This window comes from Pygocentrus nattereri, chromosome 26, assembly GCF_015220715.1.
Source record: "Pygocentrus nattereri isolate fPygNat1 chromosome 26, fPygNat1.pri, whole genome shotgun sequence".
Classification (NCBI taxonomy): Eukaryota; Metazoa; Chordata; class Actinopteri; order Characiformes; family Serrasalmidae; genus Pygocentrus; species Pygocentrus nattereri.
In genome coordinates, this window is record NC_051236.1 from 298,762 (window position 1) to 322,497 (window position 23,736).

General features: G+C 39.9%; 1 protein-coding gene across 2 annotated transcripts in view; it reads right to left on the minus strand.

Annotated features, from left to right (window-relative positions):
- Positions 1 to 19,022, minus strand: part of uba7 (ubiquitin-like modifier activating enzyme 7) — a 97,428-nt gene extending 78,406 nt beyond the window's left edge. For both annotated transcript variants that reach the window (XM_037534743.1, XM_037534744.1), the window contains exons 1-14: positions 18,532 to 19,022; positions 15,633 to 15,801; positions 14,982 to 15,116; positions 13,710 to 13,816; positions 13,502 to 13,592; positions 12,539 to 12,671; positions 11,579 to 11,676; positions 10,972 to 11,133; positions 8,604 to 8,768; positions 6,996 to 7,106; positions 5,468 to 5,548; positions 4,052 to 4,207; positions 1,802 to 1,967; positions 58 to 254 (exon numbers count right to left, since the gene is read on the minus strand). In XM_037534743.1, the coding sequence (XP_037390640.1) occupies positions 58 to 254; positions 1,802 to 1,967; positions 4,052 to 4,207; positions 5,468 to 5,548; positions 6,996 to 7,106; positions 8,604 to 8,768; positions 10,972 to 11,133; positions 11,579 to 11,676; positions 12,539 to 12,671; positions 13,502 to 13,592; positions 13,710 to 13,816; positions 14,982 to 15,116; positions 15,633 to 15,801; positions 18,532 to 18,749 (1,989 nt within the window). In that variant the 5' untranslated portion in view covers positions 18,750 to 19,022. The remainder of the gene's footprint in view (positions 1 to 57; positions 255 to 1,801; positions 1,968 to 4,051; positions 4,208 to 5,467; positions 5,549 to 6,995; positions 7,107 to 8,603; positions 8,769 to 10,971; positions 11,134 to 11,578; positions 11,677 to 12,538; positions 12,672 to 13,501; positions 13,593 to 13,709; positions 13,817 to 14,981; positions 15,117 to 15,632; positions 15,802 to 18,531) is intronic.
- Between the last annotated feature and the right edge of the window lie 4,714 nt (positions 19,023 to 23,736).

Consider the following 23,736-nt stretch of genomic DNA (forward strand, 5'->3'; position numbering starts at 1 on the left):
GCTAGAACATGATTAACAAATGGACTGTATCAGTAGAGTTCCAGTCAGATCACTCACCTGCAGTGTGTGCTCTATGCGGTGGGGAAAGTGCTTCAGGGTGCAGAGAGGAATAGCTTTCTGTCCTGAAGATGATGCTGGTCCATAAGACTCAGTCAGGTGTGGAACCACCACCAGTGTGTGCCCTTTACTGCCCAGGGTGCCCCCTTCCAACATAGGCCTTTGGTACTGCACACAGCGCCCATCCAGATAGACTCCTTCAAACAGACGAGGAGAATGTTGCAAATTAGAGAAAATAACTACAGCTCTGTAAAAACAAACAACTAGAAGTGAATATGCAAATATCATGATATTAATTAATTACATATATGTAATTAGTGGATCAAACCTAGTAGATGATAGACAGATTATATACACATATATATATACACACATATATATATATATACACACACACATACATAAACTAGGCTGGGAAAAACAGTATGTTGTGAATTCAAACTTATTTCAGCAGATTAGCACAACCCATTCATGCTTAAGTTGTACAGAGTGTTTTATTCCAGACTGCTTTTTGAATGAGAGCTGCCAATCAAAGCAGAGCTCATTTACATACATCAGTCTTAAAGGCACCATATTAGAAACAGCCTGTTTAATTCTAAGGGCCAAGGAGAGGTCGGTGTCATGTTAAGCAGATGATTTACAATAGAGCAAAACAAGGGAGCAGTCAGTCATCCAGGCCAGGTCTGAACCAAGAAAGCCACGTTTGAAAGCCAGCAAAGCCAAAACCAAAACCATCAATGTCCAGAAGAAAAATCCAACAGAGAAAATGAGAATAAAAAGGGTCAAACAACAAAGGAGGCAGCAACGAGAAGGCCGCTCAGTAGACGGGGCAGATAGGAACACTTCACAAGAAGTGAGTGAAATGAACAGGTATATATACAAACAGAACTAATGAGCTCAGGTGAGAGTGATTAGAATTCAGGGGAGGAGGGTCTGTAACTGTTCGTGATTGGGTGAGTGGGCTTGTGAATGTGACATCAGAACCAGATGCATTATGGGTGTTGGAGTTCACAGGTGTGTAAGTCTTCTGGTGATATGGGAAGCGTGACTGTTGGCTTGTTACTGACTGTTACTGTTATATGAACCTACATAAATAACAACAAATATAAGATAAATGCAGGATATGGGCCCTTTAATACATCTTGGAAAAGGTTTTCTGGTGTTTATAAGATTAACAGTTATTAAAATGTATGTTTTTTCTGAAATAAAGCAATGGCTGGCCTTATGAAGGACACAAGTGCAAAGTACAAGTGGCCTCTTTAAATCCAAGTTTTGTTCATTGTTTTGTTGTTTTTTGAACTAAAATTCCACATAAAAAGCCGATGAAAAAGTGGACATACGGGGGGCTTTTAGCAATATTTATAATGTAAGTGTACAAAATCTCCTGTGCATGTTTTATCTTATTTTAATATTTACTCTGTGTTTTATGTATCTCGTTTACTCCTTCCAATGATACACAGCTGGTCAAATAAGTCAGCATTCGGTCATTTTGGGCAGGGCAGATGTGGGCCGAAAGTGAAGCAACAAAAATGTTGACATGCAATGTGACCTAGAATGCATTCCTAAGCCCTCGGCCCTCCCTGGAGAAACTATTACAGAGATCACAATCTGTCTTACATAATAACGGGATTTATCTCGCCTTACAACACACAATGCTGTGCTGGTCTGCAGGACTGGTATTCTCCACTGCTTTGGCTTGCACGAGCAAGGTTATGTCACTGGTTTGCAGTGCTATGTCACTCACGGGCGTCCACGTTGTCGAGTGCTGCGGCCACTCCATCCAGGCCGCTGTAGAACTGGTGAGTGTAGATGCCCTCGCTCTCTGGACACACGCGGTTCTGATGAGCTGTGATGTTCACGCTGGGATTCATCTTTTTCACAGCTTCAGCTGCTGCCTCTGATTTCTGCCTCTGTGATGTGTGAGAGAGAGAGAGAGAGAGAGAGAGAGAGAGAGAGAGAGAGAGAGACAGAGAGAGAGAGAGAGGGAGAGAGACAGAGAGAGAGAGAGAGAGAGTGAGAGAGAGAGAGAGAGAGAGAGAGAGAGAGACAGAGAGAGAGAGAGAGAGAGAGAGAGACAGAGAGAGAGAGAGAGACAGAGAGAGAGACAGAGAGAGAGAGAGAGAGAGACATAAAAATGCCAAGCATAAAAATCGCCAGTAGTTTGGTGGTCTTGATAGCTAGCTAGCTAAATTTTCTGTTCCACCTTAAATGGTCCAGTAGCACCGGCAGTGAAAGCGACATTATGTAACTGCTGCTCCATTTAAGGTGGAACAGGAAAATTTGAACAAGAAGCTGGTGAATAGCTGACTTCAGCTTTGTATCCGTGAAGAATTAGGTGTGGGCGTTAATAAATAATGGTCTTATAGCCCCTCTATGAAGGCGTATGATCCCTAAACGTAACCAAAGCCCAGCAGTGAGGAGCTGAACTTTCCCCTCCTCTGCTGTCCCTGCAGACGGGCAGGGTCGCCTACAGAGCGGCGCTAGTAGCTGTTAATGAAGTGATGCTCTTCTTTGTTTGAGGGTCATAGAGGAAGATCTCAACCACTGCCCCTTGTAACTCAGTTCCAAGAGGCAAAATGACACTCAAAAACAAGGGTGGGGGTAAAAATAAGAAATATGATTGGGCCTTAATATGCTTTCGTAAAATACTACTTAATACTACTTAAGTTCAAATGTACTTAATGTGAATTTACTTAATGCATTAAAAGTAAAAGGAATATATTTTGAAGGTCCAAATGGAAATGTCTGGAGTAAAAAGTATGGCTTTTTCTCTTGGAATTGTAATTCCATCCCTCCATCCGTCGTCATCTGCTTATCTGAGTCCGGGTCGCAGGGGCAGCAGCCTAAGCAAAGAGGCCCAGGCCTCCCTCTCCCCTGCCACCTCCTCCAGCTCTTCCGGAGGGATGCCGAGGTGTTCCCAAGACAGTCGAGAGATATATTCCCTCCAACGTGTCCTGGGTCTTCCCCGGGGTCTCCTCCCCGTCAGGCATGTCTGGAACACCTCCCTAGGGAGGCGTCCAGAGGCCGTCCTTACCAGATGCCCGAACCACCTCAACTGGCTTCTCTCAACGTGGAGGAGCAGCGGCTCTACTCCAAGCCTCTCCCGAATCGCCGATCTTCTCATCCTATCTCTAAGGGAGAGCCTGGTGACCCAGCGGAGAAAGCTATTTCGGCCGCTTGTATCCGCGATCTCGTTCTTTCGGTCACTACCCAAAGCTCATGACCATTGGTGAGAGTCAGAACGTAGCTTGACCGGTAAATTGACAGCTTCGCCTTCTGGCTCAGCTCTCTTCACCCTGACGGACCAGTTTAGGGTCCGCATTACTGCAGACGCCGCACCAATCCGCCTGTCAGCCTCTCGCTCCATCCTTCCTTCACTCGTGAACAGGACGTACTATAATATTAATAACTGGATGACAGTGTCCAAAATGACCAGGACCAAGAGCAAAAAATTGGCCAAAATATCTTCCAAATGAGTTGCTGATGTTGATTTTGTACTGATTCATTACATTTTCTACTGTTAGCATTTTGATTAAAGGCTGCCATACGTAGTTTACATATACAGCCCTGTGCAAAAGCTGATTTTCTAGGTTTTTTTCTAGGAAAATAAGTTCACACATCCTGTACAGAGAACAAACTGAGATAGGTCATTTTTCTGTAAATTGTAGTGCACAGGTTCCACAGTAATTAAAACGTGCAGAGAAATGTGTATCACTCAGAAAATCTACAAAATATGTCATTTGACTGGTGTGTCCAAAATGTAGCTTGTGATTTTTGACCATACGTTCAGAGGTCACTGCAACTTCAAACATGACTTAAATGTTTTTGTCTTCCAAAACTTGAATCTCTGAGTGACTTCATTTGACTCCTTCTCGTTTGTATTTAGTGCAAAAAGTGATTTGTCCTGATCTGATTTGACTACAGGTTCTAGACAGTGAGCTACAGATCATTGTGTAAGGAAATTGCAGGACAGTAGGCCGACAGGCTTTCTTACCCCTATATCCTCAGACCTGAACAGGAACTGCCGGTTTAGATTGGACCTCTCGATGGAGTCCATGTCCGTCACAGTGATGTGCCCACCCTCTCCAGCACCGAGGCCAATCAGGGCAAAGTTTTTCAGTAATTCACAGCCAATAGCGCCAGCACCCACCTGGTTACGCAGAAAAACATTTGTGGAGATTCACACGACTACTAGATAAACGTTGTGCGGACAAACATGCAGGCGTAAGCGACGTTTATATCATATAATAAAGTTTGGAATCAAAGGGCTTCGTTCACCAATATCTTCCTAAGTTTTCTCTTACATTTGTTTCTGAGAAAAGTCTTCAGAAAAAGTCTACGTCAGATTCATGACGTGTTCTTAAACTGCAGAATTATTCACACCTTTGTGCTCTTGAGTGTGTGTAGATTCTGTTCTTACCTAAGAACAAACCCCAAATCAGAAAACACTGATCAATGCTTTCAGAATTTTCGTGAAAACTGTGTAATTGGTTTTAAGAAATTTCCTCTTAAGCATGGTTGGTGAATGAGGCCCGATGCTCTGAAGAACACAAAAAAATATATAAAATCACTCTACAACCTTAACCACTGGACTCAGATCATAATCATGACTCTAGGAAGCTGTGAATAAACAAATAAGGGACGTAAGATGTGTCCGGAACGATGAGCAGAGCTGTAGAAGATTCTAAAATGACTAAGAAAGCTGTTTAGTGTCAAGATATCGTTCAAAAATCAAGATAAAATCAAGAACTACATCAACTTATCAAAAAACAAATGTAAGTAGATAATTAAAGTTTATTTATAACTTACTTAAATTATAACTCAATAACTTAAAATATTAAATATAATATCTTTTTGGCAAATATTTTGTAATATTTAGATCCATATTAAGTAAAACCATGCTAAAATTTTACCAATGCATTTCAAATGAGATCTATGTAAAAAAAAGTAAGGAAATTTACAGTGAATGTTGAATTTTAGGTGTACAGCTGGCATCATATATAGATTTACATATATAGAGTTTACATTTCCTAAAAGTTGATGGATTACTGTCTGTGTACTCGTGTGTATTACTTGTAAGCACACAGTTATAAACATTGAGCAAAATACTGTACACAGGAAGCCCTGAGTGCAGTGACTGGCACACATCCTGGCTATTCTGAAGGAAGTGCTGCCTGAATCACATTCTCCCTCACGCTACACGACCCTGAGCTTCGTCCTGCTCTCAGCAGATCCGCCGTCAGCTGCCCGAGCTTCTCCACCACCAGCTCTTTCAACTGAAAAGTGTGAGCGAGTCAAAACAGCTGAGGAAGCTGTTCTAATAACTCACTTTCCTCTAAAATGAGCTGAAATGAGGGACAGAGAAGGGCAGTAACGCCCTCATCTGGTGAAAAGTATGAACAACACTCACCAGAAAATATCTCTGCTTCTTTATTTTCTCCTGGAAGTCGGCTCCAAACACAGCGACCTGGCCATCGTAACGACTGCTTCTCTGTGGAGGGAAAAAGAGGAACATAATGAGACTAAAATAACTAAACATTCATTCCAGCACATCACAAATCCAGGAGATCTAACTGGGGATTTTTGTGAATAGTCAATATTTATCACTCCTGATTTAGCACGCCAGGTTTTTCATAATCTTTACAATGTTCTGATCCAAAAGCTTTGCTAAAATGTCTGAAATTTAGTTAGTTAAAAGTAAGATAAACAGTTGAAGTATATTTAAGAATTTATTCCCCAAAACAAATATGTAAATAAGAATATAAAATGAACGAAAAGTATGAAGGTATTTTAAAAATGTTCATCAAAAAGCAGATTCAATTTAAAACTTTAAAAATGTGAGCACAAAATGACACATGAGTCTAATTATTGTTTTCCTCAATAAAAGTTCATTTGCAGACTGTATAATGGAGACATCCCACAGATTTTTCAAAGCTGCTCCATAATTCAGTGGTTGAGATGTAAACAAAGTCATTCAGAATGGTTTGATATGAAATATAGACAAATGTAATGACCGTTTACAGCGGTGGTGATAGGAACCAGGGGTCACGATGACTACAATCCAGATATAACCACTCTGTTTACTATACAAACTCACCAGTGAACCTACACGTGTCTTTGGAGTGTTTATATATGCAACCCCAATTCCAGTGAAGTTGGGACGTTGTGTAAAACATAAATAAAGACAGAATACGATGATTTGTCCCAACTTCTCTGGAACGTGTTGCAGGCATCAAATTCAAAATGAGTGAATATTTGCAAAAAACAATGAAGTTTATCTGTTTGAACATTAAATATCTCGTCTTTGTAGTGGATTCAATTGATTGTAGTTTGAAAAGGATTTGCAGATCATCGTATTCTGTTTTTATTTACGTTTTACACAACGTCCCAACTTCACTGGACTTGGGGTTGTAATAATGATGATGGTAAAATAGTGCTAAAGCTGAAAAATGAGGTCTTCTTTGAGGAATATTTAACCTCACAATGCCTTGCATGTTTGTCTTCACTCTTAACAGACTTTAAAAATAAATTTTAGGCTAAAACTCCTCAGACGTCTGGTTCTTATCACCACCATGGTGAACAAGTCTGACTCTGCACGTTTCCCTAGAACTGAACATTTCACACCAAGTCACTTTGAATGGCTTTGATTACACTGTAAACATTTATGTCTGAATGCCAGTCAGCAGAAATGTGAAGGAGAGTGAACCTAAATCTAAACAGTTGTGTTTAGTTGCAGGTCTGTGTTTTTGATTGTGATAAAGTCCATATGTATGACTTCAAATATATATATATATATATAGTGTATCTATTTACATTTTTCACAGTTTAAAATAATAAAGATATGATAAAGATGATGAAAAATACTACCTAAAGAAAAGTCTCCACTATCCGGCACTGTGACAGTAGCATTACACTGTGAAATGTCAGGAGTTGCTTACCGGAGCACAAGCTTCTTCTGTCAGGAGACCACCGTCCTCCTGGTCAGGAAGGCACTCCAGAGAATCAAAGTAGAACCACTGCTTGAGCGGAGTGAACTTACCAGTGCAAGCCTGATCAACATTCACACAAAGAAGAAAGATAAACAGTGTCACAGACATGACAGCCTGATAAACTCACAGATCATTATGTATTGAATAAAAACCAAGTATTGATTTGTAATTAATTGATTTATGTTAGTGGATCTAACTTAGAAATGCATCCACAAGTTACTAGTTATTATGGTAACACCTTACTGTTGGGCAGCGTTCATAAGGAGACAAAACACCTACATAAGCTTGTCACGACAACTGACATAGAGCTACATTTATAAAGGCTTATTCCAATAGGTGTCGTTTATCATAAAGGCTGCTTGGCACATCTTTGATATCAAGCTGACATAACACCCACATTAAATGAAAGCACTTTTACTGAAGGACCACAGAGAATGCTCCCTTTCGCTCATCCTGCTCCGGCAAGCCACGCTACATCAGCATTATGGCACTGAGCTACAACGTTGCCCCAAAAAGTGTCATGAATCAACCTAATATCAGGGAAAATCAATGTCACCTGGCGTAGATGTGATGTCAACTTGACATCAAAGCCAGTGAATGCAAAATTATGTCAAATTGGAATAAGTGAAGGGCTCTGTTGTGAAATGCTTTGCAGACATTTTTCAAATAATATTCTTTTTTTCATGATACATTGTTCGTGGGCTTTACACATACAAGGAATACAAGAAATATCAGTGACATTTTACAATTAATATGAGCTTTTATTAGAGAAATAACAAATGTGGTTTCCATTATGTAATTCTTTTCAAAAACCTGCTATTCCAAAACTGTTACAAGTGCATATATATATATATAAAACCTTGTAACTCCAAAATGATAACTTTGCAGGAGCAGAAAAAAAACACCATAAAAGTCATTTCACTCACTTCTTGTGAAGTGTTCCTATCTGCCCCGTCTACTGAGCGGCCTTCTCGTTGCTGCCTCCTTTGTTGTTTGACCCTTTTTATTCTCGTTTACTCTGTTGGATTTTTCTTCTGGACATTGATGGTTTTGGTTTTGGCTTTGCTGGCTTTCAAACGTGGCTTTCTTGGTTCAGACCTGGCCTGGATGACTGACTGCTCCCTTGTTTTGCTCTATTGTAAATCATCTGCTTAACATGACACCGACCTCTCCTTGGCCCTTAGAATTAAACAGGCTGTTTCTAATATGGTGCCTTTAAGACTGATGTATGTAAATGAGCTCTGCTTTGATTGGCAGCTCTCATTCAAAAAGCAGTCTGTACTCTTGTGAGATACTGTATATATTATTTCCTTTTCCATTTGTTCCTATGTTAAAACATGACAGTGTTTTCCTCTCTCATCAAATTCAAATTATAATTATATATCTATTTTTTTATGTACAATCATAAATATACTATTAACTGAAGGTCCAGTATGCAAGAAATACTTAATATCAGATCATCAGATCACACGTTTGTCATTGCTGGTACTTACTGTGACTTCTAAGGGTTAATATTTACGCATTGCACCCTGAAGATTTTACCATAGTCTTCCTCACCTTCATCACTTCTTGGGCAGCCAGTCCTCCAATGAAAGCGTTAACCGGAGCCAAATCACCAGCAGCGACCAGAGACAGTTTGTGCACAACGTCCTCATCAAACTTATCAAAGTTTGCAGCCGTGCTGAGCTGCTTCGCCATGGCAACCAGCAGCTCCGCATCCGTCTTATGAAAAGACATGGAGATAAGAGGTTGTGTTTGTGAGATTTGGAACCAGTCATTAAAGATGGAATATAATGACATCAGCCTCCGTTGAGCTGGTCATTTTTTGGTGGTAATAGGAAAGCAAGCTCTATTTCTACATCCCATATACTGAATATATGTATATATATATATATATATAAAATGCGGTTCTTGCACTGCACTTACAGTTTTTCTTGCATCAACACCCTGGTTTAATAAATCACAGATGACTTAATTGCCATGTTAAACAGGAAATCTACAGATTTTTCTGTTTCTGCATAATTAAATGATTAATATATAAACAAAGTAATTCTGAGTGGTTTGATATGAAATGCTGCTGTTTTCTTAAGATTTTGAGAGACTGTGTAATAATGAGATATTAAACTTCAAGAAAATTATAATTTCAGGAATTATTTCAAGTCATTCTTATGACATACTTAATCATTGTTTTGACAAAGTCAGTATTTTGAGAAAATATGACATTATTCCAACATAGTAAGTTACGGGTAGGAGATTCTGTGTCTTTATTTCAACATACTTAGTGTATATTTTAAGAAAGAAGTAATTCTTTCGAGATACTAAGTTAATATTTTGACAGGACAGTATATGCAAAGGAGAAATCACTGTACTCATAGTAGATGGGGACACTATCATTCTGAAAGAGACCACTCCCATCAGGACAGAAAGAGATGATCATTCAGAATAACTGATTAGCAGTGACCCCTTCCTCTAAAGGGACGAGCAGACCCAAACCATGTCAGTAAAATCAGTCCCCAGCATAGCAGAGCACTGGATGCCCTCATTGTAGGGGTCAAGCATTCAGACCTGCACTGTTCTATTTGTGTGCGCTGCACATGCGCTCTCCCACTTGCGGAAAGTATTTTGAAGAATGAGCCATTTGACCACTTTTTGACCACTGTAGATCAGCGCTGATGGTTTTCATATCACTGAACTCTCAGATGGACATTCGTCTCCGTAATAATGAGTTTATGCACTGAAGATACACTATAATATCCCTCTTTATGGAGCTGTGGACAGACTGTTCTGTTCACAGTCAACTGAGAAACAGCTGATCTTATACATCGCACTAATGCACAAGCATCACACACGGAACGTCTGCTTTTATCCACAATTTCAAACTTATTTAATGTCTTTCCCTCATAATTAACTGCAGAGGTCCCTTCATTCACTGTTCCTGTTGAAACACTGGTCAGTTGAGCAGCCTCACGCCCAGTAATGAACCCTCTTTCAAAGTCAATAAGAGCTTTTCCTCTTGGTCTAAAATCAAGCTCATCTGGTTCTGCTCAGGACTGTTATATACGCCACGCAGCAAGACAGGATGCCGGACTGTATGGAGTTCTCCTGTCTGGAAGCAACTGCACTCGTGGTCCTTCTCCACTTACTTATTCATGTGTTTCCTTTAATTTGTTACTTGTTTATATACCAATAACAGTCCATGGGAAATACAATACTGCATATTTCTCAATCTTAGACCTTATGAATTGGTGTGAATTAAAAAACTACTTCAGCACATAAACAGTAACTGTGCATTAAAATGTGCAAAAATGGGTTCTATGTATTATTTTCACTTAGAAAATCAACAAAACCTTTGCACATGACTGTAAGTTACACACTGGATTATTAAACACTAGTGTTTCAGGTAAATTCATTGAAATAAGCACAGTCTGTCTACTGTACACCCTCAGGCATAATCCAGATGTTTATTTCTCTCAAATTACAGTATCAGCATTTAAACCATATACAAACTGCAATTACAATCGTATGCAAATGACATTTTGTTGACGTTCACCAATTTTAATGCACACTTTATTTGCTGAACATACTGGTGGGGGGAAACTAACACTTTATGTTTTTCCAATATGTTAAACTCAGCAAATAAAAAGCTAAAATATTCAGAACAGGCCATGTTTCAGTGTGTTTAGAGTAGTGTGGTTGGTTTCATCCCCTTTAGAGAAAAGAAAATCAACAAATTTTCATCATCTTGTTTGCAAAACTGAGTAGAACATAGACGCGAAAATTCTTGATTTAATTAATGACCTAAAATGAATGTCTACTTGAACTGAATGTTAGTATTATTGAGTATAATTATTTTGCCCCTGACATCAATGTGCATGCACTAGTGCACAGATGCATAACAGTCCTAGTAGAGGCGTGTTCTACTGACCTGGTTCCTGGGTTTGGGCAGTCGGCCGTGTTTCTGTTTGAACTCATGCAGGGCTCTGAAGCCGAAATGCAAGTTCTGGTGCTTCTCAACTTTCCCATAGTCATTCACCACCAGCAGATCCAAATCTCTCACAACCTCCTCCAGAGCCGCATCCAGAGGCAGCTGACCAAATCAGATTGAAGAGAAGTGACTATGACCAGTCTCAAATTCTGAATTATTGCTACAGTAACAGGTCTCACCCTATTTGGACAGTCCACTATAGTCCCCTATAGATTCACTACAGATGTTCACATTGTTAACAGACGATCTGCTGAAACTCAGTTGACTCTAAACCATCGTGGGCTTAGAGTTAGGATTTGGACCAGGGTGAGGGCGAGCACCAGGGTGAGGGTTGGGTTTAGGTTTTGGGTTAAGGTAAAGGTTAGAGCCAGGTTTAGAGTTAAAGACAATTATGGTCAATTTAGTAGACAGTTAGTTGAATGTAACTTTAAAGTAAATTAAGGATCTACAAAGCATCTAAAGTGGACTATCCAAAGAAAGTGTTGTCAAGTAAAGCTGTTCTGAACGGTTGATGTCGTTGGTGTCATTAGCACCAGGTCGTACTCACAAAGCTAAGAGTCTTGGACTGTTTGACTTCAGTTACTACACCAGCCTTCTCATATTCAGAGAAGTTTGAGGTGTCACAAATACTGAAGGAGTAACTGCCTAAAAAGTAAGAGAAAAAAACACATCAGCTCCATCACCAGGACTATCATCAGCCTTGAACTGCAGAGAAGGTGAAGCATTGTTTATGTTATTTCAGTCTACATTGCAGTTTTATGGTGTAAATAATGTGAGGTGGGCTCTCAAACTGACCTGGAATTTGCTGTTGCAAATAAAATTGTATGCAAAAGTTTGAGCAACTTATTTATTTTCTAAGTGAAATAAATGAACACGTCCTCTACAGGGAACACCATTCTGCACATTTTAACATGCAATAACTTTATTTTTATTTGCTGAGCTTAAAATATTTGAAACAAATAAAACATAAAATGTGGTCTGTGCAAAAGTTACGGCAGATTTAATATTTTATGCTTTATTTTTTTCCAATATATTAAACTCACATTAAACTTAAACTTTGTTCCTTGTGAGAATGTGACATACTGTTAAAGGGGTGTTTAAACTTTTTGCATATGACTGCATACAGTAGCACATTATGCAAATGTCAATGTATAATTATGCATGAGTCATTGTGCTAAATAGCCAGCTTCATCTTATTTTATATTATGTCAAATAGGCATATTATTTTTTTGGTTAAGAAAATTATAACTTTTAGAAAAATCGGTGAAATTCTGCTATAATAAACACAACTTTTCTCTAAAAATCCAACTTTGGTTAATAGAATGTGCTACAAAAACGTGCTAGTATGTTTCGGCATGTTTCGTTTGTTCAGTTAGCTAAAAATGACAAAAATTACTAATTAAAATGAAAAAAAAGTCCAAAGAAAATCAGAACTGGTGCACTTCTAATGATCAATGATCATCGTTCCATTTCACAGCAGCGTTGTGTTATGTTGTGTATACCTCACCTATGCGTTTGATCTCAATGGGCCCACAGCTGTTGAGCTCTGTCATGCCTTGAACCCCAGAGAACGTAACCTGCATGCCGTCTGTGAACTCATGGGCCTGCTCATCTGTGCAGGAGACTATGCCTGGATTTTCCTGCAAGACAAGGCGTTTTAGCTTTTGCATGTGATGCTGATTCATATTGAAGTTAAACTTCATACAAAAGCATTAATAGAATGACTCAATTCTGGACCATAATAACAGCTTTCATTGACCTACTGACACATTCATATTATCCTGGGATACAACACTGTAAAAATGACATGCAAAGCCATTTCTCTGGGCAGCAAGTATTTACTTGTTAAAAAAACCCACCAAAATAGAATAAACACAAATACTCAAATAAACAATCCACTGTAAGCGTTCAGGGTGTTAGCATAATTTCCTCTGGGAAGTCCGAGAACCCATCCAATACCTCATTTATCTAATCAGTTCTTCATTAAATTAAATCAAATGCTGCTGATGAAATTCAATAAATCCGTGTGATGGCTGGATCTAACTGTAGTCTTTTAAATTACATACTAATAATTTTCTTAAAAACTGTACAATTTTTCACATTACTGTATTCATTTTTATCTGTGTTTTTTTTCTAATTTTACATAATATTTTTACTGGCAAAAAACTGGCAAAAAAAAAAATAGTTTACATTTTCTTGGGTGACTTCTGTCCACATCACTGCTTAAATTACACAATTAGCATGCAGAACAGACTCATCAACCTTGTGAAACAGTTTCATGTTTATTTCTATATTACTTTAGTATAGTTTAGAAGTCATATTACAGTTTGCAGACTTTACAGACTGTTTCTGTTTCACTTTTGGTTTACTGTAATAACCCCCAGTCAGAAAAGGCTACAGCTCAGTTATGAGGATGTTACTTAGAGTAAAGTGAAAGTGAAGCATTAGTTCTGTGCTCTCCTGTCATTACCTTGGAGATGTGGGTAATCATGGCTGAGTGTGGTGACTCTCCATCAGAGTCTCTGACCTCAAAAGCTTCTCCAAAGTCACAGAACAACTGCCTACAAACCAGTCACAGACAGAGATCTTGTGATAAACACACTGAGTGTATCTTGGAGCACATTTCATTCATTTCAACGCCAACTGACTGTTAAGTTACATAACACGGTTATTCTTACCCACAAAGGCCTTTGGTGTCAGCCACAATAAACCTGATGTTGTTGGTGTGGCAGAATGCACCCACCCACCGCTGCTCTTCCAGCGACGAGTCTGTGAGCACCACCACCTGAAAGCAGTTCAAACAGAATCTTTCCAAGTGCTGCCAGACAGGGAGGGAAACACTGCAGCCACCAAAAATAGCAACATCTCTCAAAGCTATTCATGCAACTCAACCCCTGCAGAGTTTAGCACTAAACTAAAGCTTACAAACTCAGATGCTCCTGACCACCTTAAAAGGTGGATCAAGTTTTTAAATGCAAAGCAGCTCATGGATCTAAATTATAGCTCACTCACATGCTCAATCATGTTTAGAAGGCTGGAAATTCCCCAAAAGGGGGCGCCATTAGCAGTCAAATAGTCTCTGATGCTTCACAAGAGCAGTGTTTGGTATCAGTGAGTGTAATTGCAGAAACACAGATTTGATCAGTAATATGATCAATGTGCATCCATTTGGGTAATCAGATAACAGGAAACTCCGGGTCTACAGGACTCAGGCAGTAAGATGACAACTTCTTTGCAACCATGATAATAAACAGAAGATGTGAAATAAATGTAACGCAAAACTCAAACTTCATGCTGCAGCTTGTTTTTAACATTGCGCCGCTTTACCTGAAAATATGAACATACACCATCTACAAGATGAAGAATATTTAGATCCTTCATGTTAAGCATGTTGCTGGTTTCAGCAGGTAAACACTGCTTGTTTACTTTCAGAATCACCATCTGTTGTCACGCATGCACAGACTGAGAAATCTGAAAGAAATCAAAGTGAGAGTTGACATGAGTTTACTAGCTAAACTCCAGCTCTCCTCATCGGATTTCTTAATCAGATTTCTAGACCTTACTCTGGTTTACGGAATCGGAACGTACTGTTTCCGTGACCATTTAAATCAGACGACAGCAGAAATCTGATTATGATCGGATTATTGGATATTATTGGATGGGATTACTCAGTGACACTGTGCGTTCTCGTTTGGATTAGAACTGGGCCTAAAGTCTGGAACAAAACTCTAATTTGTTCTATTTGTGTTTACTTGTTTACAATCTCTTTTATACATTTTAGTTTGGGACAAAAATCTAAACATTTGATTTACTTTAGTTTTACAGAAATGCAGGCCTATGGCCCTGTCGAGCAGACGGAGGCTGACAGCGGGAGAGGAGAGCTCCCTAAGCACATCAGCATCTCTGCTGCATGGTGTTACATAGTGAATGAGAGAAGAACCCATTTTCACCTGGAAGTTTCTCAAAAAGTCCTGATTTAAAGCTTCAGTGCAGGCAGACACTCGAACGTGGCTATTTAAGCGGGCAAGGGCTTTTTCAGAACAAAGGGCTCGATTCTCACCCAGGTCACTCTCCCTCAGGTAAAACTACAAAGAACAGAAGAAAACAGATCCAATTTAACCAAGTCAGCCTCAAAAACAGAGAACAGTGGAATTCAGGCCCAAACACTAAATACTGAAACGTTCACTGTTCCTAAAGAAAAAAGGCACTTTACTCTAAAGGCAGTCAGTCAGCCAAGACGTTCTGAGTTTGAATTTGCTTCCTTAGTTTTGCACTGGACATATGCGGTTAATGTAGTTGACATAAAATGGAAGCTGACACCCTTCTCCAATTAGCATGGTGCCTAACGAGTGCCTACATCATCACATATTTGCCCCCAAACCTCAAGGAGCTGATATCTATAAATATGGACGCTTCATGGCTAAAAGCAACAGTAACAGCCATTTCAACGCTGAATTGTGTCTGCAATGGAGTTTGGCTGCTTTCTGACACCAAGCATGTCTCGGCTCATTGACTGCATTTGGGGTGAAGAGGAAACTCTGTAAACACTGATTTTCGTGAAACTATTCCTGTGGACATCTTGTTTTCTGAAGTCAGATTACCTGAGAGGACAGATCTGTCCATTCTGCTGACCCCTGGTCCTGGATGGTGACCGAACCGACCCCAGCCAGGACTACATTTTTGGCCACCTCCACACCAAGACCCTTCATCCCACTGATGAGGACATTCGCCTTCCCCATGGTCCGCATTGCATCATGACCCAGCACATACCTATGTGAACAGTCCAGAATACCAAGTTACTCATTTCAGCTGACCACAAATTAAAGAGTGATAACACGAACTCTGACGACAGAAATGGGATTAAAGAGCTTCATACGTCCATGTCCTACAGCATCTGCGTGATTCTGTTGAAACCTGACAGTCCAGGACTTCAGCAATTCAAGGCATTTAGAAGCACATTCCAAAGCACCAACAATGGAAGGAAAGGAGGAGTACAATAACTTTCACACAGTTTACTAATAAAAGATGTGTATTTTAATGCAAATGTATAATTATGTAAATTAGATTTCCAAAAATATCCAGACAGTTATTTTAATAAGTGAATTCAGCTACTTCAAAGCGCCCATCACTGAAATAGATGTTCACTTGTGCATATTCAGCTTGGATAATCTAGAGAAAAGCACTGACGAATAGAATGGAACATTCTGGAGCAGCTGGACATGAGCCTAAGGTCACCATGTCCAACGCCCAGCATCAGCATGAGGGTATAACGAGAAACGATGGATAAGGTGGTGTCTACAAACTTTTGCTCATTGTATGAATATACAAAAATGATATTTATCTCTACAATAATTCCACCTATTATACTACACAGTGGTGTAATAGGCCGAGTAGTGAGAGAGAACGATACTTTTTCTTTTCTAATTTAATAGAAAGTTTTTCATTACAGTTGATCTTATAAGCACAATAGTTCAAAGTAGAATGAAATATGAAATATTTACAAGAATTTCAGAACTTCTCAGTACTTTTGCTTTAATGACTGTGCACTCAATACGGTGCAAAAGCCTCCGATTAGGTCAAATCCACGTGACCACAATGTGCTTAAATCTGATTAGTGAGCTACAAATTGTGCAGATTCTTGGATATTTGAATACTTTTTGCATATTTGAATACAAAATTGAATACGTTTTGTTACCTGTTACCAAGATTTAATGAAAAAATCCCTGGTGTTCAATGTGATCTCTGACTTCAGACCCCACTGTACACACATAGAGCAGCTCCTTTCCGTGGCAGATGCTCCATTTTGACTCAACTAACACAGTGAGACACTTTACCAAGCGCGTCAGTCATTTATTTGAATAAAATAATGAGAAACGTGAAACATGATAAAGTTGCAGAGTCACTCTGAGCAAAAGGATTTCAGTCGAAAGTCCAAGTTTGTGAAAAGTCTGAAATGTTTTCAAGTCTGATTTGAACAGATTCGACAGAGTGATCCGCACAGAACCACGAACACTTAAAGAACCGTGTGAATGCATACAGGTTCTCAGTCTTGGCCAAATGGCTCTTCTCTTTGATGGACAAACCAGATGTAGACTACATGGTTCTTTAGAGAACCCTTTCTAAATGGTTCTAGGTAACACCAGAAAGAGCCGCACTATTATCGCCCTCTTTTAATGCTTTATTGAATTCAGTACTTTAGACATCCCTGGGTATTTTAATTACAGTAATTACTCAGAGATACTTTAGACATCCCTGGGTATTTTAATTACAGTAATTACCCAGAGATACTTTAGACATCCCTGGGTATTTTAATTACAGTAATTACCCAGAGATACTTTAGACATCCCTGTGTATTTTAATTACAGTAATTACTCAGAGATACTTTAGACATCCCTGGGTATTTTAATTACAGTAATTACTCAGAGATACTTTAGACATCCCTGGGTATTTTAATTACAGTAATTACCCAGAGATACTTTAGACATCCCTGGGTATTTTAATTACAGTAATTACCCAGAGATACTTTAGACATCCCTGGGTATTTTAATTACAGTAATTACCCAGAGATACTTTAGACATCCCTGGGTATTTTAATTACAGTAATTACCCAGAGATACTTTAGACATCCCTGTGTATTTTAATTACAGTAATTACTCAGAGATACTTTAGACATCCCTGGGTATTTTAATTACAGTAATTACCCAGAGATACTTTAGACATCCCTGGGTATTTTAATTACAGTAATTACCCAGAGATACTTTAGACATCCCTGGGTATTTTAATTACAGTAATTACCCAGAGATACTTTAGACATCCCTGGGTATTTTAATTACAGTAATTACTCAGAGATACTTTAGACATCCCTGGGTATTTTAATTACAGTAATTACCCAGAGATACTTTAGACATCCCTGGGTATTTTAATTACAGTAATTACCCAGAGATACTTTAGACATCCCTGGGTATTTTAATTACAGTAATTACCCAGAGATACTTTAGACATCCCTGGGTATTTTAATTACAGTAATTACTCAGAGATACTTTAGACATCCCTGGTTATTTTAATTACAGTAATTACCCAGAGATACTTTAGACATCCCTGGGTATTTTAATTACAGTAATTACCCAGAGATACTTTAGACATCCCTGGGTATTTTAATTACAGTAATTACTCAGAGATACTTTAGACATCCCTGGGTATTTTAATTACAGTAATTACTCAGAGATACTTTAGACATCCCTGGGTATTTTAATTACAGTAATTACTCAGAGATACTTTAGACATCCCTGGGTATTTTAATTACAGTAATTACCCAGAGATACTTTAGACATCCCTGGGTATTTTAATTACAGTAATTACTCAGCGATATCTAAAGTATCTATTTGTAAACTGTTCAGCGCGTGGAACAGAATAACCGGAACTAATTCCGACCGGCCTTCGTTTATGGAGGGCTCTATTTTCTACAGTGTTAAAGGCGGAAGAGTTTCGTTAAAAACTCACAGCTGTCTTGAATATAAACCCTCGTCGATGTCCGGCTGCGCCATGGCTCCAGCTGTGGTGGTGTGGCTCCAGCTGTGGTGGTGTGGCTCCAGCTGTGGTGGTGTGGCTGCAGCTGTGGTGGTGTGGCTCCAGCTGAGCCCGGTTCTGATCCAGCGCCTCTCCCGGTCCTCTGGGCTCTGACGGCGGAGGCGCCGCTTTCGCTTTCGCTTCGCTTTCATGACGACGGACGCGCTGCGCGGTGACACGTCACGAGTTCCGTCCAGCAGGTCAGGACCCGGTCCGTAATTCGGTGATTTAGAGCAGGAAGACACGGGACTGACCAGGATTACGTCCTGCAAACTTTACCGGGGGCTCAGACGGACGGACCAGCTCCAAAACCGAGTAACTGTGGAGGTTATTTAGCGAGCGTTTCTCAGCCTCAACCACCAGATGTCGCTGTAAACTAAGAGCCCTTCACGAAGGACTGCAGCGGACAGCAGGGGCAGCAGGGGCAGCAGGGGGCAGCAGCGGACAGCAGGGGGCAGCAGGGGACAGCAGGGGGTAGCAGCGGACAGCAGGGGGCAGCAGCGGACAGCAGGGGGCAGCAGCGGACAGCAGCCTTCCAGGGCGAATCCTCTTAAATGCGATTACTTTATTAAATATATAGTTAAGGAAAGTTTAGATGCGGTTAGACTTGAAAGCAGTTCTTATGATTATTTTGGTAAAAATCCATAAAAGCCTGGTCTGGCATTGTTTGATGTCCTGTATTTAAAATAAAGGGGTCACTAAAATGTAAACAAAGCACACTTTGGATCTATGACGCAAAAGGTTGTTCCTACAGAGCTCCGCTGGTGACATCCTGTATAAATATGAATAATGTGTGGCCACGACTTAGTAAGACATGGGAACAAGACAATTAAGTTGTGCCGATGACTTACTAAAGCATGGGATTGAGATAATTAAGTCATGGCCATGACTAAGCTAGGCAGGGAAACCAGATCCTAATGCATGGCCATCACCTACTAAGGCATGATCTCATTCCCACATCTTACTAAATGGTGGCCACGTGGTAATAAAGTGTGTCCACACGTTTTATGTGGGATGTCGCCAGCAGGCTCTGTGTATTCCAGATAAAATAGAAAACAAATGAACTGATAATGTAATAAGGGGGGGGGGGGGGGGTAATTTATGGGTTCTCAGTGAAGCGGCTCGGCTGTAAGAACGACTCTCAACTCTTTTTACCGTATTACAGTCTCAGGTTCTCTGATTGTAAAAATTGACAAGGCAAATTTTTAACCTGTCAGCTCACATGAGATTCACAAAATATAACTGTTAAAATAAACCAAGGAGGATTTTTACCAGTACGATTACAAATGAATTCAAATAAAAAATAATGAAGAACTTCTTAAGATCATATTCAACAGCTTCTTAAAATCTTTTCAGGAGTTGTATTTAAGAACGTTTGTATGAACTTGTGTTTAAAGTGTTTAAAATCCTTCATTTTTCCTTAGGAAAGTTTTCAAATTCAGACATTTGACACATTTGATAATCAGCGCTGGAGACGGCAGAAACCACCTTTTCTGACTAAACTTATTTTCTTAAATAAACATCTTTTCAGCGTAACTCCCACCTTAAAGTCAGTGACTATGCAGATTTGTATTCAAGGAAAACAGTGAAATTTCTGTGCCTTACAGGGGAATTCCACTGTTTTCTCAATTCTCAATTAGTAAACAGAGTTAAAATGTAAACAAAGTCGTTCAGAGTGGTTTGATGTGAAATGCTCTGTTCTAAGGAACGGATCATTGACAGAGGTGGTGACAGGGACCAGACAGCTGAAGACTCTAGTGCCTATCGCTCCTTCACGGAGAGTTACTATGTGAAATGTCACAGATGCGCTGCCGTAATTCTGAGACATTCTTGTATGATGGTTTTTTGCGGGACTTTCAGCCTTGAAAGCCATTCAAGGTGGAGAGGAACACGCAAAGAAAGCCACTACCTTACGTATTGAAACACGGACTGTGGGATCACTGGTGGTTTATGTGGCTATATTAGTGTTTTAGGGATTGGGAGCCCTGGTTCCTATCACCACCACTCTAAACAAATCGAAGTTTCTCCTTAATGAACCATTTCACATCAAACCGCTACAAATGACTCTGTTTACACCTCAACCCCTGAATGACATAGATTTAGAAAATTCAGCAGAATTCCTAGTTAATAAGTATTAAATTATTATTAGGTCTTATTATAATAAATGTTTTATTTGACCCAGTGAGTTTGTCCCCCAGTGATAATATAGCATTGAGCTTACTTTGCCACCAACAGACTCTCCTTGAGCCAGAAGTGATATTTGAGCAATGTCAACCGGTGACCGGGGTCCTCTCTGTGTGGAGTCTGCATGTTCTCCCCGTGTCTGCGTGGGGTTCCTCCGGGTTCTCCGGTTTCCTCCCACAGTCCAAAGACATGCAGTCAGGCGAATTGGACATGGTAAACTGCCCCTGGGTGTGAGTGTGTCTGTCTGTCTGCCCTGTGATGGACTGGTGACCTGTCCAGGGTGTATCCTCCCTTCCACCCAATGACCACTGGGATAGGCTCCAGCACCCCCTGCGACCCAGAAGGAGAAGCGGCTTAGAAGTTGTGTGTGTACTTAGTTACTAATTCTGTTTGTGTTCTGTTTTGTTGGTGACATCATCTTTACTGCTTTGTGATTGGTCACACCTCTGACTTTGGAGCTGGTAGATGCTGGATTTACTGTCATGTGTGGCAAACTGTGACTACTGTAATAAACAATCGGGTCTACAGCCCCACCCTCACCCTCACTGCGGTCATGAGCTTTGGGTAGTGACGGAAAGAATGAGATTGTGGATACAAGTGGTGGAAATGAACTTCCTTCACAGGGTGGTGGGCTACACTCTACTTCACAGAGGTAGGAGCTCGATCATCTGGGAGGAGCTCAAAGTACAGCCTCTACTTTCCTCATTGATAGGAGCCAGTTCAGATGGTTTGGGCATCTGACTAGAATGGGGCCAAGACCCCAAGGTCACCCTAAGACCCACTGGTGGGATTATATCTCCTGTTGGCCTGGGAGCAGCTCAGGGGTCCAAAGAATGAGCTGGAAGAAGTTGCAAGAGAACAGAGTCGTCTGGTCTTCTCTGCTTTGACTCTAGCTGGATCAATCAATTAAAAAAAAAATAAAAAATATATATATATGCGATATGGAAGTATAAATGTGGTTCCATAAAATATTTTATGTTATAAAATATAGATTTTTAATTAGTCAACAACAACAATGATAGAAAGAAAAAAAATAAACTCAGAAAAGTCAGTACCGTAACATTAATTCTGAAATACATCTAATTGTTTTTTTTTCCTTTTCCCACAAGAAAATATTTTTAAAAAGACCAAATGAAAGACAAACCACAGTGATGTATGATGTATTACAAATAAAGAACCCAAAAAAATTGTACAACAGTCATTTGAAGCAGCCTGCTTTACCACGTTTCAAACAATAACACAAGAGAGGCAAGAGAGACACGGAAGTCCGTTGAGCTTCGGAACATCTTGTCTTGTGCTTGAAATAGTCCTTTTTCCTTTAAAATCAGTATCCCTGTCTCTTTTGTAGTGGTATTTTCACATAAAGTCATTCTCACATAAAAGACCATCCAGAAACATCTACACAGCAACATATCAGGGGGGTTGGACTAATATACCTGTACAGTACAAATACATTTCATGCAAAAAAAAGAAAAGTCAAAACTGTCCTTAAAAGCTCTGCTTAGTTTTAGCTGGATGGGAGTTTAAATGATTAAATAGGTGGTTGAAAGTGCTTCTTTACACTGTTGTAAAGGTGTGACATGGCATCCTCTTTTAGTATGCTAGTTTTGACTACACTCATTTTCAGGGGATAAAAAAAGAGATATAGGCCTGTGCCGGTCTCAGTGGTGAATCCGATGGGTTGTGTAGGCTTGTGCGTGCAATAATTGGATATACTATTTACAGATAACTTGGTAAACTGCACAGCAAAATCATCATTTATATCTACAGTGTTGAATGAAAATCTAGTGTCCATTTAAGTCCAAATGGATACAAATAAACACCATACCGTAAAGGTTCATCCAGCACTGTCAGAGCTCTTTCAGGCTGATATACATCTGTGAAGATGCATGTAAACATCTGCATCGAGACCCAGGGAGCTCACCACTGAAATCTCAACTATGCATCATGCGAATCCGCAAAGCTGTGCGTCAAGCAAGAGCAGACGTGCTATTTGGTAGCATGAGGAACAGGCAAGACCCAAATGAATTGACCTTAGAGGTGCTGCATCATTCTGTTGTCCATATTAGGACTTCTGGGTCCAGGTTATTTTTCTCCATGACAGAAATGAATGGCATTTTTTTATAATCGCTGCTGTCGTGAAAAAACTAAAATGCCACAAAGCCAATACGTTTATTCTGTGAACGTTTTCCTGGCGTGTCGCTGGATCCGCTGAATTATGAGGCCATTTAGCAGTCAAAATATGAATATTGCTACATACGTGCCACAAGCAAGCTAACACTCCTATTCACTGAGATGGCGTGAAATGGCATGAAAGTAGGGCTACTACTGAACTTCAGCGCTGGTATACACCAACACCAGATACTCAAACTGCAGCCTAAAACTGCCAAAGCAACCGAACTACCACATTTAACAAGTCTTACCGGTCTGTGGGGTATTTTGGTGTGGTTTCCAGTCTCAGGTTGTCAGTTTAGTGCACAGTAGTGTTAGCTTGCATGCAGCAACTGTGGTATTTTGGCTTCTTAATGACTTCATAACAGCAACAATTCCCCAAAAAATTCCCAAATTATTCATTTCTGTCAAAAAGAAAACCAGCTTAGACTTGGGGTTCCTAATACGGGCGTGACCCGACTCCAAAATGATGACACGACTTCAGCCCTGGAGGAAAACCAGAAGGTGCAGTTTGAGGTTTAGCAACATTCCAAAAATTCCTAACTTCAAACCAGTAATCAATGTAGAGACAGAGAACAAATGTGAAACCTCCCGCTTTGCTTTCTGTACATTCTGGGTTAAACACTGCCCTCTAGTGCACACATTCACATTATGTTTGAATATGATGGCAGACATCTACGTGAACATTGCGTGTGCATGATTACAGACGCATAATTCAGTCTTAATTCATTCAACACTATCGCAGCTCTTACAACGCTGGAGATTTTACTGTGCAAAAGTCAG